The sequence below is a fragment of the Callionymus lyra genome, chromosome 19 (assembly GCF_982586985.1).
Source record: "Callionymus lyra chromosome 19, fCalLyr1.hap1.1, whole genome shotgun sequence".
Lineage (NCBI taxonomy): Eukaryota > Metazoa > Chordata > Actinopteri > Syngnathiformes > Callionymidae > Callionymus > Callionymus lyra.
The window spans coordinates 7,984,635-8,002,428 of record NC_141836.1 but is presented as its reverse complement, the minus strand read 5'-3'; the positions used below and the strand labels follow the sequence as shown (position 1 = coordinate 8,002,428).

The 17,794-nt window shown below is 42.6% G+C and overlaps 1 protein-coding gene across 2 annotated transcripts in view; it reads left to right on the top strand.

Moving 5' to 3' along the window:
• The window catches only part of LOC148059297 (arf-GAP with coiled-coil, ANK repeat and PH domain-containing protein 3-like), a 53,845-nt gene that overhangs the window by 17,333 nt on the left and 18,718 nt on the right, over positions 1–17,794 (top strand). For both annotated transcript variants that reach the window (XM_087781063.1, XM_087781064.1), the window contains exons 2-6: positions 5,645–5,702; positions 8,015–8,134; positions 9,743–9,796; positions 17,178–17,236; positions 17,458–17,641. In XM_087781063.1, the coding sequence (XP_087637189.1) occupies positions 5,645–5,702; positions 8,015–8,134; positions 9,743–9,796; positions 17,178–17,236; positions 17,458–17,641 (475 nt within the window). The remainder of the gene's footprint in view (positions 1–5,644; positions 5,703–8,014; positions 8,135–9,742; positions 9,797–17,177; positions 17,237–17,457; positions 17,642–17,794) is intronic.

Here is a 17,794-nt window from a genome sequence, read left to right as displayed (position 1 = left end):
GCCTCCGAGAGGAGCTGAAAATCCGGGGTTTACGGAAGAATGGTGATCTGCTCACACGCTGGCGAGGGAATCACCGGAGACGTCTGAACTCCACCTGCACCTTGAACACATTAGGGTCGAGTTGCGGCAGATTACGGGGCGTTCGGGGGATTAGCAGATGTGACGTGAGACGAGGTCAAGGTCGTGAATGACATCATGTGTGATTGACGGCTGAACGGAAGTTAGCGGAAAAGATCGGGAATTTTAATTTTGAAGAATGTCCGGTGGACCCTGACGACAGGAGGTCGGTGCCGAGGTGTCGGTTTTCACTGCACAAACTGACAAAATGGCTTAAATTAGCTTTTTCATCTCAATGCCAGGAGGAGAAAAAAAAGAAAGCCTGAATACACAGATGTAACAGTGTGGAGTGTGTGGGTGTGTCGACACAGCAGCACAGTAACACAACACAGCGGGCGCAGGACCAGTCTCGGGTCGTAAACCTTCAACCGGGTTGTTAAGCAGCGCCGATAATGAGACTGTGATTGCTGACTCGGCTGAAAGTGCGGTGGCGACCAGCGGCCAGGAAGTGATGTCGGACCAATTAAAAGCAAATAAACTAAACAGAAGTCCAACAGAAGTTTGTGTGTCTAAGTCGAATCAAGTGAACCTTGTTTGTTTTGGGTTGTCATTTGTATTTTTTAATTGGGCGTTTAAATCAGATGGATGGATGGATGGATAGATAGATGACTGAGGACAAGAGGATACGGTCGACTCCAGCAGCTTACACATATTTTGGTATATTACAGGTATTAAAGTTAAGACTTCCTCAAGAACCATATCTTTTTTCCTGCAGTATGGAAATATATCGAAATATATCATATCGTGAGCTGAATATATTGATTCATATTGTGAGCCTAATATATCGTATCGTGAGCTGAATATATCTTATCAAATCGTATCGTGAGCTGAATATATCGTATCGAATCATATCGTGAGCTGAATATATTGTATCTAATCGTATCGTTACCTGATTAAATTGTATTGTAAGCTGAATATATCGTATCAAATCGTATCGTGAGCTGAATATATCGTATCAAATCATATCGCGAGCTGAATATATCGTATCGTATCGTGAGCTGAATATATATCATATCTAATCGTATCGTGAGCTGAATATATATCATATCTAATCGTATCGTGAGCTGAATATATATCATATCTAATCGTATCGTGAGCTGAATATATATCATATCTAATCGTATCGTGAGCTGAATATATATCATATCTAATCGTATCGTGAGCTGAATATATATCATATCTAATCGTATCGTGAGCTGAATATATATCATATCTAATCGTATCGTGAGCTGAATATATATCATATCTAATCGTATCGTGAACTGAATATATATCATATCTAATCGTATCGTGAGCTGAATATATCGCATTGAATCATATCGTGAGCTGAATATATCGTATCTAATCGTACTGTGAGATCAGTGTATCTCAACTGTCCTAGTGTAAATGTAGTGTGACATGGAGTCCCTAATGTCCACCAGCTGAGACGAGGTGAAGGTAAAATTCGCCGGTGAGTGATGCTGTGACGTGGCTTCATCAAACAAGAACAGCTGTAGATCAGACAGAAGCAGGTCCCAAAGACATCCTCATCCATCATCAGTCTGGATCCTAACTGGCCTCACAAAGACTCTTTATCCGCGTAGAAGTCACGAGAGGCCTCGCCGCCGACGGCAGGAAGGAGGAGGGACCCCCCCGGGGGGAGCTAGACTTGTCTGTCTGAGGACCCTTTTGTGGCAAAGAGACTTCCTGACCAGAGAAGCATTGATTGAGCGACTGTCCTAATTGAGGCGGGGCAGCAGGAGCGAAGGCTTCCAGAGTGTTGTTCTCTTCCGTGTTATTCTCAGCTCCGGCGCCTCAAATAACCCACTTCCCTCAACAACACGATCTCCGGCGGGGTCAAGGTGGCACCTCGGGTAGCAATGCCAAACATTCGCAAACATCCCAGGGCAGCACTTGGAGGGCACGAGTTCAAGAGAAAATAAATATTTCAGTTGCTAACACAAGCCCGTCTACTGTCACGCCAGAGCACTTTAAAAGTTTTAAAACCAACTAGTCGTTCCTAATACAGAGGTTCAGGGTTTATACAAGTATATGTCAGTGGCATCAGAATATTCACTGGTTGAATTTAACGTTCCCATTTTTTATAGAAAATTTGTTGTCGTTTTTCTTCTATTTCAGCATTTGTTTTAATAATTTAGTTCATAAATGTGTATATTGAAAGATTGAATTAGTCTTTTTAAAAATAATTTAAATTAAAAATATGACTATTTTCAATAGGAATGGATTTCTTTTTACACATAGATATATGTAATTACAATAATTCAAAATAACAGTGTTTTTGCAGCCATTTAATTTCAATATAAATGTAACGATAATTCAATTAAATTATTCAAAAGAAAATGCTTGAAATAACGTTTCAAATGTGTTTGGGCGTCTCATTGTTCCATATTATTTAACATTTTTGTTTGTTTTTCATCTCACACTCTTTTTAGTAATACAATGGGGTTTTTCTTTCTTCTTGTTTCCTTTTATTTTTGAGGAAGAGAAGAGAGTGTGTAAAAATTAGAATTAAAAAATGTCATTTTTATTTGAGAAAAACATGTTTTGATGTACTTTTAATTTCGACTCGACTTCAATTGAAATGATTCGACACTAGCGTGTTAATCCGATTGTCTGACTTCCTGTCATCTGATCCGAGGTAAAAGAAAGGGTTCTGTCGGGTTCATAGACTCATAGCTGGAGTGATGGTTCCTGGATGGTCATCCCGTGTCACAGAAGCTTTTGTTTGGACTCACATTATTGTCCACTGTGTCCTCCCTGGTGTGAATGAGGGTCAGCTCACATGGGAGACCCTGACGGCCCATTTAGGCCATGGTTGCTGTGGCTACAGCCCTCGGGGTCCGTGTGCATCCATTATTGGAGGCATGTGCGAGTGGCACAGGGCAGCAGGGGGGTTAGCGCCCGAGGTTGTGGGACAGATGTCGTAAGCCTGGCACCTACATCTGGATTGCCTCATTGGTCCCGACACCAAAGCTGGTCTGATGCCACAGAACTTGTATATCACTCACTGTTGCTGTTGAATCATTTATGTTGTTTGTTCAACACATTCTGGCTCTCGTGCTCAACCTGGACGTAAAGTCACTTAAAGTCACTGTTTTATCTCCATCATTGTTGATGGAAATGTTCGTCAGATTAGTCTCACGTCATCGTGTCACAGTCCTACAGGGTTTTTCAGACTATAAGGCTCACTTACAATGGTATTACTCCACGATGCTATGTAGTATTACTCTGTGATGCTCTTTAGTATTACTCCATGATGCTCTTTAGTATTTCTCCGTGATGCTCCATAGTATTACTCCACAAAACTTTCTAGTATTACTCTATGCTGCTAGTAGTATTACTCCACAATGCTCTGTAGTATTACTCCACAATGTTTTGTAGTTTTACTCCACAAGGCTCTGTAATAGTACTCCAAAATGCTCAGTAGTATAACTCTGCAAGGCTCTGTAATATTACTCCATCATTCTCAGTAGTATTACTCCATGATGCTCTGTAGTATTGTTCTAAATTGCTTAGTAGTATTACTCTATGATGCTCTGTAGTATTACTACAAAAATGTTACGTAGTATTACTCCACGATGTTTCATAGTATAACTTCGTAATGCTCTTTAGTATTTCTCCATGATGCTCCATAGTATTACTTCACAAAGCTTTCTAATATTGCTCTATGCTGCTCAGTAGTATTACTCCACAAGGCTCTGGATTAGTACTCCAAAATGCTCAGTATTATTACTCCACAAGGCTCAGTAGTATTACTCCATGATGATCTTTAGTATAACTCCATGATGCTCCGTAGTAATGCTCCACAATGCTTTCTAGTATGACTATGCTGCTCACTAGTATTATTCCACGAGTCTCTGTAGTATTACTCCACAATGCTTCTTAGTATTACTCCACAAGCTCCGTAGTATAACTCAGTGATGCTCCGTAGTATTACTCCACAATGCTTCTTAGTATTACTACACAAGCTCCGTAGTATAACTCCGTGATGCTCAGTAGTATTACTCCACAATGCTTCTTAGTATTACTACACAAGCTCCGTAGTATAACTCCGTGATGCTCCGTAGTATTACTCCGCAAGGCTTTGTAATAATACTTTATGATGCTCTATAATATAATTTCACAATTATTTTGTAATATTACTCCACGATGCTCTGTAGTATTACTCCACGATGAGCCCTATAATCCAATGCTCCTTATGATACATAAAATGTAGTACTTTATTTTTTTTCTAAAGTAAAAAAAATATACGACCAGTACAATGTGAATAACTCCCTTAACTTAAAGCATTATTGGTGTCACAGACAGAACTATCTCTAACAAGTTCACTCTGGTGAGCACGACCATGTTTCTGCAGCCGCACACAGGACTGGGTTTCTCTGTGAGTTCTAATGCTCTTACAGGATTTCTGATGAACAATAATGGGCCAACACAACTATCTGAACCAATTCCAGACCAAACCAAAATCCTGCTCTAAGCCAGCTTCATTTCAAAATCTTCCAAAGATAAAACGTGACATTTCCAGAACGTTCGCCCGCCGGCCGGGCAGCATGAGGTCCGCTCGCCTCCTGAAGAGCTTAAGCTTCGCATTATCACATGAAAAATGACATCGGCAGCGAACACAGCTTGGCTCACGGAGGGATTATCCACGGGTGTGGCGCTGCCCTGGGAGCTCGGTGGAGGTTACAGCTACGCTGGCCCACATGTGGAATCATATGGAATTGATTGAGGGGAATATGTTCCGATGCGTCAGAGCTGTCGAGGGGTGTTCCCTCTCCCGGGGGTGTTTCCCCACTTTGTCTGGTGCCCGCAGAAGGATGGGTGGAGGGTCATGGAGGAGGGCACGTGTCGCCTTCGTCCCCAGAGCTGCCGGATAATCCACCCACCGTTCCGGAACACGGACGGGAATCTTTGTGTTAACTTTGTGATCCTCACTTAGCTTATCTCAAGATCATTGTTGGGCAAGAAAAACGAAGGTTCTTTTTGAACTACTATTTTTGATTCATACTGATTCAATTCCAGGCAAAATGTATAAAAAGAACTCGTACAATTTGCTTCCTAGTACTGTTAAAAAAAGACACTTTTTATTTGAGTGTCTTTGTTATGGTTTGTTAGGGTTGTCACGATAACATTTTCAACTCAATACAGATGCTCTGGAAAGTATTTAATACTTAATACTATTTTCAAAACCACAAGGATAAAAAGAACAACCAAAATTTACAATTAAATGTAAAAAAAAAGAAGCAAAAAATCAATAATATTACAATTAAAAGAACCACAAGTGTGTAAATATTCATACATTTAAAAAACAGTGGAAAGAAACTGCAACTATAATATCTAAACATACTTTTACACACATGGCCTTAAACTAAATGCAGGTGCAGAGGTAGGTATCCATACTTTTGAAAATTATCATAGTATCCGGATACAACTTTGTAGTACTGATACTTTTTTGATACTTTTCGCAACCCGTTTAAGATTGAGCTCAAGGATGAAAATCTCACATCTTTATCGTCTCTGCTTTCAGGGCAAACATCGACGAGGTTGAAACGGAGGTCGTGGAGATCGAAGCAAAACTCGACAAGGTGAGTTCTCGGAGCCTCACTCGGACCTTTAACCCCCAGACTCTGACATACCAATGACTCGGGGTGGGCACCGACACTCTGGCACCATCTTGGCACCAATCGTCACCAAGAAGCAACACAGATTTTCGATCCATCGTTTCAGTTTTGACGTTGTTTTTGTCCAAAAGTTAACATCATGACACTGATTCTCAGAACTCACTCTCAATCTCATGGGCGTCGTCGTAGGCACACCCAAAATAATAGAACATTACTCAGACAATCTGTGTTCAATTGTGTTATTAAAAATGTTTAAAAGACAAATATTTTGTCTTCTTTCTTTGAGCGCCGGGACCGAAAGTACCGGTTTGGCACTAGTTCCAAATAAAATCATAACAATACCTATTACTGAAAATGACTGAAGACTCTGACTCACGGTTCTTGACTTGATCACCACATACTTGACCTCTTCCACCAGTGGAAGGTTTCAGACTTAGAAGATCCTGTTACACGTATCAATCACGTGATTATTAGATGCCAAACATCATGTCTGATTCAATCAATAATACTTAACAAGCAACTCAATTATTTATCGTCTACAATTCGTTCCCTGACGCGTCTAGATAGCTCTGTTGACACGTTGATTATACGCTGTGAGCCGCAGACTCAAGTATGAGTTGGCGAGAGGATCCTAGCTGTCGCTCCGAAGCCCGATCGGTAAAGTACGGCAGTAGAACCGGATCAAACCTTTACAAAAAACCTATGTTTCCGCTGAGTCACGTTTTGAGGTTCACTTCACGCTCCATGATAGTCGCCCAACGTTTGCACAACGCAAAGAGAACGGCGCGCCGAAGTGACGTGGCGGCAGCGAAAGAGCTTTCAACGAGCCGTCCAGATGTTTGGCGCCGGTTCCGCTGGTGTCGACCCGCCGCATCTGCACTCTGGTGTGCGTCTGCTCCAGGAGCAATCAGGCGGTCGGGGCTGGAGAACCTCCACCGAGGTTCATATTCCTGTCCGACGTTAATCACTGTTGATCCGAAGGTTGGCGGAGAGAATCCACAAGGTTATTTTAAGATCAGGGAAAAACAGAAGCCACTTATGCAACGCGTTTAAATGCGATTGAATCAGCAGTTCTGGAGTGAAATATTAAGACCTGTCCAGGATCCATCACGGCCAACATGGCGGCTGATCCATCAGAACTTTTGATATTCAAAACTTACTCTAAGGTTGTCTTGAATGCACTTTCTTCTTTGTCTTTTCCCCTGAAAATTGCATCGTAGACTGTTGATCTGTTGCCATGAAGACACAGACTCAAAGCCTGCTTTATAAAAAAGAGACCTAAACTAGATTTTTTTTGTTCAGAATTATACAACCTTTGGGAAAAATTTGTGCCAATGAAGTTTAAAATAATTTTAAACTTGTCGTAGATGGATTTTATTTAAGAGCAAAAACCAAACTACCTCTGTTTGTTTTAAAGTTGACTAAAATGTTTCTTTAACTAATGGTTTCACTATGAACATATATATGTAAAAGATTCTCATTGTATTGACTCCGGTCTTGGTGTTTATGGGATGCCAGTTAAGGTTTTACACGTTTGCACTTTGGCTTCTCTCCTCACCCTCAAACCTGCCGTCTCTTTTTAAAGACCTGAGAAAGTGAAAGCAGAGGATTTCACAAAAATAATTTTTGCAGGAAAAATTAGCCCGGGCCGACGTCTGGCTCGCAGATGTGGCCGAAAAAACAATGTCTGGCGTCGGGAGTGAAAAGCAAAAAAAAAGAATTGAATTTTCCTCTCGTGAAACGGGAATCAAAATAAACACAGACGCCGTCGTCCTTGTTGCCGACGACCACACAGAGAAAATCTCGCATCAGCGGGATCATCGGCGTCTGTTCTTTATTAGCTACGACGCCAATTGTGGAGAAATTCTCACACTGAACTCTCACACATGGAGCCCACCTGATTCAACCTGTTAACAGGTTGATACCAGCCAACCGTGACCAGTCCTGGACCTCTACCGGACCACCCACTGACACCTTATATCTTAATCCTGGTGGTCTTGGGTTGAGTCATCCGCTATAGAAATGGTCCGAGGGCCCGATTAAGAGTGACCTGACCTTTACGAGCCGACAATACCCATCACTCTGATCGTATGTAATCATCGGCATGTCATCCGCATACAAGGACATTTGGCACAAAACAAGATGTCCAGTGTAATCATTAAGGGCTCTGATGGGGGGATGAAGTAGACGCAAGTTATACGCCCATAATGCTGCAGTGAGTCTCGACATCATTCACATCAAAGACGTCTTACTATGTTGTGTTGATTTCTCCACAGCTGGTGAAACTATGCAGTGGCATGATCGAGGCTGGGAAGGCGTACGTAAGCGCCAACAAGCTCTTCGTCAACGGCATACGCGATCTCTCCCAGCAGTGCAAGAAGGACGAGATGATCTCGGTGAGTCCGAAGCCGCATCAGCCGTGGCATCATTTCAGCGTCGGCGCTTCTCAATGGGAGAGCAGCTGCTGTGGTTATCGCAACAGTAAACGCAACCTGCCAGAGGACGGGCCTTGAAGTTGATAAGCGTGCAAATGTTTGGGGAAAGTTTGGAGAGGACCTGCCAATTTTAGGACTTGCATCTGCTTCCACTTCAGCTTTGAACAACAACATCATGATCAAAAAAAACGTCTTCAACCATCGGAGCTGCGTGTCTATGAAGCCAAGTTTGCTTTTTGTGTTAACTTGACATTAGTTGATAAACATGCAAGGAGTCTTACATAGAGGTTGACAACGTTTAGGGTTCTGTCTCCATTTAAACATCTCCTAATCTCCTAATCCCATCACAGCAAAGCCCTTCCAGTAGTTATCAGACATTTATTCTTGTAGACCCACTTCAAATATGTACTTAATATTAATTCTGGTTCTACTTGTAACTGATGTTATGTGGTACACATAGAGCTAAGAAATCGGTCGGTTAACTACAAGGTGAGTAGGAGTATTAGTCCTCAAAACTTTATTGCGGTTATTGATTTTTCTGAGAGCTGTAAATTTTGTATCTGTGTAACCGTTTACACATGTAGACGTAGCCCACCCTCCCACAACTACAATAACACATTGTTGTGGTGTTTTGTGAGTTCCAGAAATGACTTATTTATGGCTCTGAATACTTCAGTTTGTGCCGTTGTCCCGGCGTCAGGTCGTCACTACCTCACAACTCAGGCATGAGAAGATAAACCCATTTTAAAAAAATTACAATATTCATGCGACTTCTACTGTTTTTATTTTAGGATCTTCCAGAGTGTCTCCGGGGACTTTCCTCATCTGTTTGATGTTTTCGTTGTTTGTGTGACTAAAGCTGATCGCTAACAGATTAGCATGCCAGAATCAGCCCATGCACTTGGCTTCCAGCAGCTTGAACGGCAGATGTTTTTGGACCATTTCTGTCTCTTTCCCGTCGCTGCAGACGTTCCATTAAAAGCCTTTTTGGCCAAAACAGTTTTCGACTAATACTGGAGTCTCGCATCGGTATTTTCCGTTGTAAATGGAAATATGCAACAATTAGCCGTCTGTGGAAACCACTTCCACATCCACCAGCCTGAGCAGAAGTCATGGACTCTGAGGTGGCAACACCAGGATTGATTCAAACTGAAGTATTTAGAATCCAACGATAACATCCCGTGTGGCGTCTTTGTACGACGCCACAGATTATGCGGAACGTCGTGTCGGACAATAGAACCTGGAACACTGTCACCAAATAAGACGGCGCAGACTAAATACATCAACTTTTGTTTACATACACAACATTTTGTGTGTTTTCCACTCATTGTATTAAGATGTTTTTTTCCCAAAGTTGTTGCTGTAAATGGACCGTCCGTGAAACCCCTGATTCCACGATGAGGAATTTGCTGATCTTTAGTTCACAGTGTGCGTCTCTACTGTCTGTCCGGTGGAACAACTGCTATGATGTCTGTACAACAACATTTGACAAAAGCCAGAGTGGCAATTGGGGTATTTTTTTCCCCCCTCATATGACAGTGAGTAACACAGTTGTGTCTGTTTCTGCAGCAATGTCTGGAAAAATGTGGGGAAAGTCTCCAGGAAATCATCAACTACCATATGGTAAGTCTAAACACGCTGTCAAGTCGTTGAAACGGTTGCACAACATGGAGATTCAAAGTGTACAAAGGAAGAAAAAAGTCATTTTTTTAACACTGTACTCAATAATATTGAAGTAATCTGGATTCCTAAAAACTGGGCAGAAAAAACATGTTGTTCGTTACTTGACCAGTTTTTTTAGGAAGAGAATTTCAAGCCCTATTCAAAGTCAACACTATTTCTTCCCCATTTACTTGGTGTTGAACTCTTTCGGTAGCTTTACCGGACGCTCCCAAAATTCTAATGATACGGGGAACATGATCCAGAGACTTCCTGAGTCGTCTTCTTTAAGGCTCCCGGCCTTCTGACCCCCTTTGAAGTACATTAACCCACAGCATGTGTGTCTGTGTGTGTGTTTGTGTGCGTCACATTCTTTTGTGAAAGTGGCTACAAAGATGTGTCGCCACAAATCAGCCACTCCCTTCAGCCAAACACCCTGTCCCAGAGAGAATGGGGGGCGGGGGGCATCACTGATGGAGGTTAGAGGGCGAGGTCTTGCTTGTTTGGATTAGCTCATGGAAAGTTGCAACCACCATGACACGCAACATCCCAGTGACGGCCCGTTGACGGTAACATGTGACCTACCCAAGACTGACAGAGAATTATTTTGTAATACTGAAAATATCTACGTAATACTCTTAATTCTCCCGGAGGCTTTAAAACAAATGGGTTTGTGGTATCCCTTGTGTTGTCTCTGCATCAAGGTGAACAACCCCCCCCTGGCTTCCATAAATAAATATGCAGTGGTGGAGGTTGTTTACCTTAAACTAGAGACGACACAAGGGATACCACAAGCACATTTGTTTTTAGGCTTTCGGGTCACCTTGGATCTGAGATAACACAAGGGATACCACAAGCACATTTGTTTTCAGGCCTTCGGGTCACCTTGACCCTGAGATAACACATGGGTTAAAAGTAGTTTTAACTTCATATATTACAGTTTCAAGCTGCCACTGTTTTCTATGAGCAACTGTAATGAATATTTATAAAAAGGTATTTCCAGTTGAAACTTGCAGATTCCGACATTTCCTCCGTGTTGCCACTCTAGTGAAGGTCTTAGTCGCCTCTTTTACGACGTTAATTATTGACTCAACTTGTCCAAAAGTATGATATCCTACATGTAAAAACATGGGAATGGAAACGCCAGTGGGTCGAGTGCCCGTAACGATCAGAGCGATCCCCCCCCATCCCCCCCGAGAGCGAACGTTTGTGAACATCGGCGTCACGGTGACCTGGAGTTCAGCTTGTGGCTCCGGTGCTCCGGTGTGAAGCGGTGATATTTGGCAAGTTCATGTTTTAGTCAGGAAGGACATCAGGCGCGGCTGAGTGCACAGCGCTGATGGACTCGCTGATGAATAAGGAACGACGACGGCAAGGAGTCGCCGTCGCTCCCAACGAATGGGAGACGACAGCCGGCTGCAGGCGCGCTCGCGTGCAATGTATGTTTCATCAGATATATGTGAGCAAATGGATGTGGGCTCCATGTAATTCCAAAGATTATATATGGTCGTGGTTGACGGCTGGCAGCTGCTCCAGCACAGCTTTTAATGGGCGCAGCGCTCACTGCTCCGTCAGTGGAAGCATCACCGGTCCACAGTGGAAACATGTGGCATCATATAGATGCTCTCGTTTAACCTGAAGTTAATATTTGAATCATCAGGTTTTAATACTTAATTCGACCAGGACTTGAGTGTTTGGATCGTCGGGACTCGTCGTTGTCGGTACACGATCAGGGAAGTCGGTACGATCCGGGGAAATCGTTTCGAAATGGCTTGTTTTGATTCGCCATGTTTTCATGGCAAACTGAGTCAAAAGAGTCTGGTTGCAAAGATTCATTCTGAAGCCCCTCAAGCCCCTACTTTGCAGACATCTATCTGCTCTCTCAGGCCCCTCCAGCACCTTTCTCTACTGAGTCGGACACTGAGTTCTGTATATTAGTGTCGGTGCACGATCTGGGAAATCATCAGCAATCCATATGTATGCATGTGTTGTATTTTAAAACATATTTTTACTAGTATAGCCAAGAATTTCCTGTCTTTTTGAGTCTCAAACCTCAATTTTATAAAGATGAAGAGGAAACAGTTGATGGAGTCTGTGTACTTTTACTCTAAAACATCAGGACGTTTCGTCTTTTACTATCTGAATTAGCTTACTACTGTTTTCAAAGCACACACTACTACTGTCTACGCTAGAAGCGCTCGCGATATTACCCGGAGTACTTCGGGTTTATGTGGCGTACTATGTTCAAAAGTCTGCCACAAACGGTTGCCACATATAAAATATAGACTTGTTAAATTTTTTCCGGAACCATTCTTCTCGTCGTGGCTTCAATACAAGAAGGAAGTTACAGTCGAGCAGTATGGAAGAAAGCATATTGATGTTTTAAGTTTGTCCCTGGGAGCTCAGTTGCTACATTAAAATTGACTTGGATTTTTGTCTATAACTCTAAAAAAAAAAAAAGATTACTCTGAAAATAATCCAACTTCTTAGTCGACATGAGGTTGAGTAGAAGATTAGTGAAGTTTGAACTTTGGGTGAACTATCAGTCAGGGGTGGGCAAACTCGGTCCTCAAGGGCCGCAGGGTGTGCAGGTTTTTGTTCCAACCGATCAAGAGGACACATTTTGACCAATCGGGTGTCTAAGGAGTGTAACCAGTTGACAGTCTGGTGTTGCTTGTTTTAGCTGAAACCTCATTGGTTAAAATGTGCATGCTGGATCGGTTGGAACAAAGACCTGCACACCCTGCGGCCCCATGGGAGTTTGCCCACCCCTGCTTTAAGTGGACCTTCGATGAGCTTTTTCCACTTCCACAATGGGTTCACTGGGAAAACCGGATGTTGCACTCTTACATCATTTCCTGTCTGATAGCTTTCCCTGAAAAATTCCCAGATTTAAAAACAAAAAAAAAACAAAATTAAGAGCTTTCACGCTGGACACACAAATTAACTACACAATCATGGTGTCACTTGTTATGTCTTACTTGACAACAAATACAGAAAGACAATAGAGAGTGTCCAGGGACGGTGGAGCTTGTGTTGGTCGAGCTTAAAAGTTGTAGCTTCGTTGAAAGGAAGGATGTGAAACTTGTCGAATCCGTCCACTGGATTAAAAAGGTTTTAGTCACTGATTACCTTCTTGTGGACGATAACCCTGTTTGGAAAAGTACTTGAAGAAGAGAAAAAACATTTGTTTTTGGTTGACCAAAGTGTCCTTCCTCTGGTCAGTAGTTACTGGTGACCAGACCTCTTCGTTCCTCTGCCTCTCCTCAAACCTTGAATCCGGGTTTAGCTCTTTTGACTTCCGTCGAAGGAACCCCCACATGGAGGAACCAGGCCACGGCTCGAGCCGCCCTCTTTAAATCAGGCATGAAACTCCATATGAACACTGTGTGAATTATTGATCCGTGTTTGACTCTCTGAGCATCCATTAGAAATGAGTCTGACACACACCGATGCAAATGGAGAGGAACATCTCGGCTGCCAGGTCTCCCTCGTAGAGGATGATCCTTCGAGGCTTGAGGGGCGACGGATAGAAAAACAAGTTTGTGTTCAAATATCGTTCAGTCATATTCATTTCTTTCTATAAAACATGATGTGTGAGCTCAGAACTCCCCGACGTGATGCAAATGCTGCTGTTCCAACGTGGAAGAGACGGAGCAGGAAGTACGGTTGTCTACTCGTGCGCCGCTTATTATTCCTCTCAAGCTGCATCCTTTGTTTGGAGACTCGTTTGTTTTATTTTTAGCACAAAGTCGTGTTTTCAATTTTACCCCATTTTCCTGAAAGTGGAGTCCATGTTGTTGGGATACATTCCTACGGAGCCTTTTCAAACGACTCCACCAGGATCGATTAACGCAACAAAGAAAGATGATTGTTGTGTCGTTTCTTGAATAAATACTTGACAAAGTTGACCAGAGAGCGAGTAGAAGTCATGTCTTAAAGTGTTGGTTTCTTTTTTTTACAACTTCCTTTTTGATAATGGGTTCAAAACAATATTTATGGATGTTTTTTACTGAAAGATACGTTATATTCCAATGTTATTAACCAGCTTCTTTTCATCTGCTTTAGATTAAAGCTGTATATGGTCCTTGAAAGAACTTTATGTTCAATAGATTTTTCCTCCAAAATCCCACGTTCTCTTAACTTCATTTGTATATTTGAATATTTCATTATATTGATTAGTTCCAACAGATGCTAGCCATGTGGATTCTTCATTGCAAGAACATCCAGACGGTGATATTTCTGGTCCGTTCACATTGTAAAGTTCGCCAACCTTCAAAGAGTTTAGTCAAGGTCAAGTGGCTTTTGAGCGGTTCATAATCTGGAACGTCTGCTTGGAAAAACAACAGCTGTGCTCGGACAATGTCTTCCCGTGTTTGCGTAACTACCGCCGTCGATCCAGATCGAGCTGCAGCCCGAGAGGCGGGGCTTAGAGAACGATCGAAAATCAGGGTTTTTATGAATAAGATCCAGGATGATCGCAACTACAACAAATACACAACTCTTTCAGAAACATATCTTACTCGCACACGGCTGATGTAAATTGCTCAGAATTATGACCAGGTTTAACCTTCTGATAAACCTTAATCTATCGTGTGCATCCTCTAGTCTTTCTTCTTCTTCTTCTCCTTCTTCACATCCCTGAGTCTCAATACTTGTCTAACCGAGAGCCTCCATGTTAACTATAAGTCCTCCCTAACTTTCCTTCCAAACTTAAAACCTCTCCACACGTCCCTTCACTCCCAATGCTGTGAACAACAATCATAATCACCCTCTTTCTGAATCTCTAAAGATTCAACGATCGTCGTGATGAGAACATCGACGGTCGTCGAGGAGACCAGCAGCGACTGGACTGGAATAATAATAGTCGGACTGATTTGTCGATGACATCATCAGTTTCGCTGCGCCCCGACATGTCCGCGGCCGTGTTCCCGGTGAATGGTCTTTGTGTTGTTCGGATCATTCCTAAACTTTGATCTCACGTCAGACAGTGTCGTCTTTGTTGCATCACCTCAGGTGCGGATCTGTCGTTCGGCCTCAAGTATGTCAACATTCGGTTGCTAAGACAAACCCCGAACAATATTGGGAACTCGTCTTTAAAGTGTTTTATACAAGGTATAATGTACCTTCCAAGCCTCGGGGTCACTCTCCGAGGATCACTGGTGGAATACACACCAAGGTTTTTGGCTGAAGTTGTTGTCGCCGAATTCTTTGTAAATGTATTTAACAAGTGTCGCGGTGGAGACACGGTTCCTCCCCTCGGTCGCCGCGGTGACGAGCGGAGAACGTGTCGCGCTCATTATCAGCTGCTGTGAAGTACCACGAAAACAAACACACACACAGATGTTAACGCACACACACTCGGACTCGCATCCACTTGAAGACACTATGAAGACACTATTAAAAACACATATTCCATAAATGTAAGCGCATATTTGACCCACACACACACACACACACACACACACACACGAGACACGCAGCATCCGCTCGTGCACATGAACGCACAAACATTTGTTTATCAAACGATGTCGTCTGGATCCAATTATCGGCCTGTGGACGTTGACCCCAAACATCTGACTGCTCACATTCGCTTCCACTCGGAGAGTGCATGAGCTCGTTTCCTTCAGAGTCTCGGTGTACCAAAAAAAACCTTCTCCTCCTTCTCCTCCTCCTCCTCCTCCTCTCATCTTCCTCCGTCGTTCCCCCTCCCTCGCTGCCGGAGTGACCTATTTAGCAGCAGCAGCAGCAGCAGATCTGAGCGTTTGCTGCCAGAGTCGAGGACCTTTTTAAATCAGACGAGGTTATTGTGTTGGAGCCACATTCCTCCTCTATTCACTCCATTCATCCGTCCACAGCCACGGTTATCCATCTATCTCGCCCCCTGCTGGAGGATTCTTCAGCTGTTTTTTCCCGTCAAAAGTCTTACTTGGACCTGATATCGAAGCACGTGTTGATTCATGGGAACATGAGAGCTGCTGTGTACTGTGACCTAAAAGTGTTTTTTTATACACTTTGATATCGCAACGTTTTTCACAATACTGTATCAATATTCAGCAGAAATGTGTCAATTATATATTTACAATTAAAATACAAATATTAGCGTCAGCTCATATTTTATTTTTTTGCAAGTAAATACTGGCTGCTAGATGGCGGCAGTCATTACGTCCTCGTCAGCTAAATGGACAATTACATTCTGGCAATGACTGAGGACGAGGGGATACAGTCACTCCAGCAGCTTTTAAAGCTGATGTTTGGTTACGACTGTATCCTCTCGTCCACAGTTGTAACTGCTTTCATTTGTTTTTAAACCAAAATATGTCAAAACATCAGCTTTAAAAGCTGCTGGATTCACTGTATCCTCTCGTCCACAGTTGTAACTGCTTTCATTTGTTTTCAAACCAAAATATGTCAAAACATCAGCTTTAAAAGCTGCTGGAGTCGACTGTATCCTCTCGTCCTCTGTAATCGCCGGGATTTCATTGTTCCATTAGCTATGGAGCTTATAACTGCTGTCATCTAGTGGATGGAAGTTTAACTGCAACATAAAGATAAACAAAAGCTGCAGCTGAGAATATTTGCATGTTAAGCTGATGTTTGGACATATTTTGGTTTGAAAACAAATGAAAGTAGTTACGACTTCGTCAAGAGCCATGTGGTCTGTAAATACTACAACACCAGAGTCAAGTACTCGACAATACTACACATACAGTATATCCTTCCTTGTTACTAAAGTATCTAAATATATCACAATATATTCTACCTGTATCATGATACCTCTATGTTTTTTATTTGTGTTTAAGTGTAGGACATTTACTGGCAGCTTGTGAGGGTCACATGGTCGGTTCGCTATTGATCCGTGTTTCAATTAAACTTCCGGTTGTTAGATTAAAGCGGTTCAGCTATAAGAACATTGAAACTCCAACGATGACTGAGGACAAGAGGATACAGTGGGCTCCAGCGTCTTTTAAAGCTGATGTTTAGACATATTTTGATTTTTTTTTTGATGAAGGTCATGTGGTCTGTAAATTCTGCAAACCAGAGTCTAGTACACGAAAATACTACAAATATATCCTTGTTACTACAGTATTGCAAGATATCGTATTGTTGCCTCTGTATCGTGATATGTATCATAGTACACACACCTTGTGTGATGGTAAATTGCACATGCACATATTTACCAGGTTGACCATCTTCTTTACCAGGGTGTCAGAAGTAGGATGGCCCTTCAATAACACCATCTAATATATATTTATTCTACCTTAAATCTCACTCGTCTGGCGTCACAAGTGGGATGGTGCATGGAACATGTTTATAAATAACATTTTTGTGTCTTTATTTTCAGATCCTCTTCGATCAGGCTCAGCGGTGTGTGAAGCAGCAGCTGCACAATTTTGTCAAAGAGTGAGTGAACTTATAATTCATGACTTGTTCTCCGCAGGAACTTTTTAGGGCGATGAAAAATTCAGGGAGGCAGGTTAAAAAAGAAGGGCAAAGTTGTGACCCTTTAAATGTGTGTTAAGGCGTTGAATTATTCACAGAACAAGTCGCCCAGATTTGTTCGACTGTTTTGCGTGTTGACGGGCGGCGTTGTCGAGGGTGTTAAAAAAATGTGTGTGTGACAGCGACGTGAGGAAGTTCAAGGAGACCAAGAAGCACTTTGACCGAGTGCGCGAGGATCTGGAGATCGCTCAGGTGAAGAACGCTCAGGCCCCGAGGCACAAGCCGCACGAGGTGGAAGAGGCCGTCGGCACGCTCAGCATCACCCGCAAGTGCTTCCGACACCTCGCCCTGGACTACGTGCTGCAGGTCAGAACTCCAGCATTTCTCCGGGTTTGAGATTTAAGATGTGTGTTTTCAAGTTAACACTGTTGTTATTGGTCACCCTCAGCACCCAAGCACAATCACAAAAGTCTTTATATATGATATGCATAATGGCTGCAGAAATGAGTTCGCTGAGAG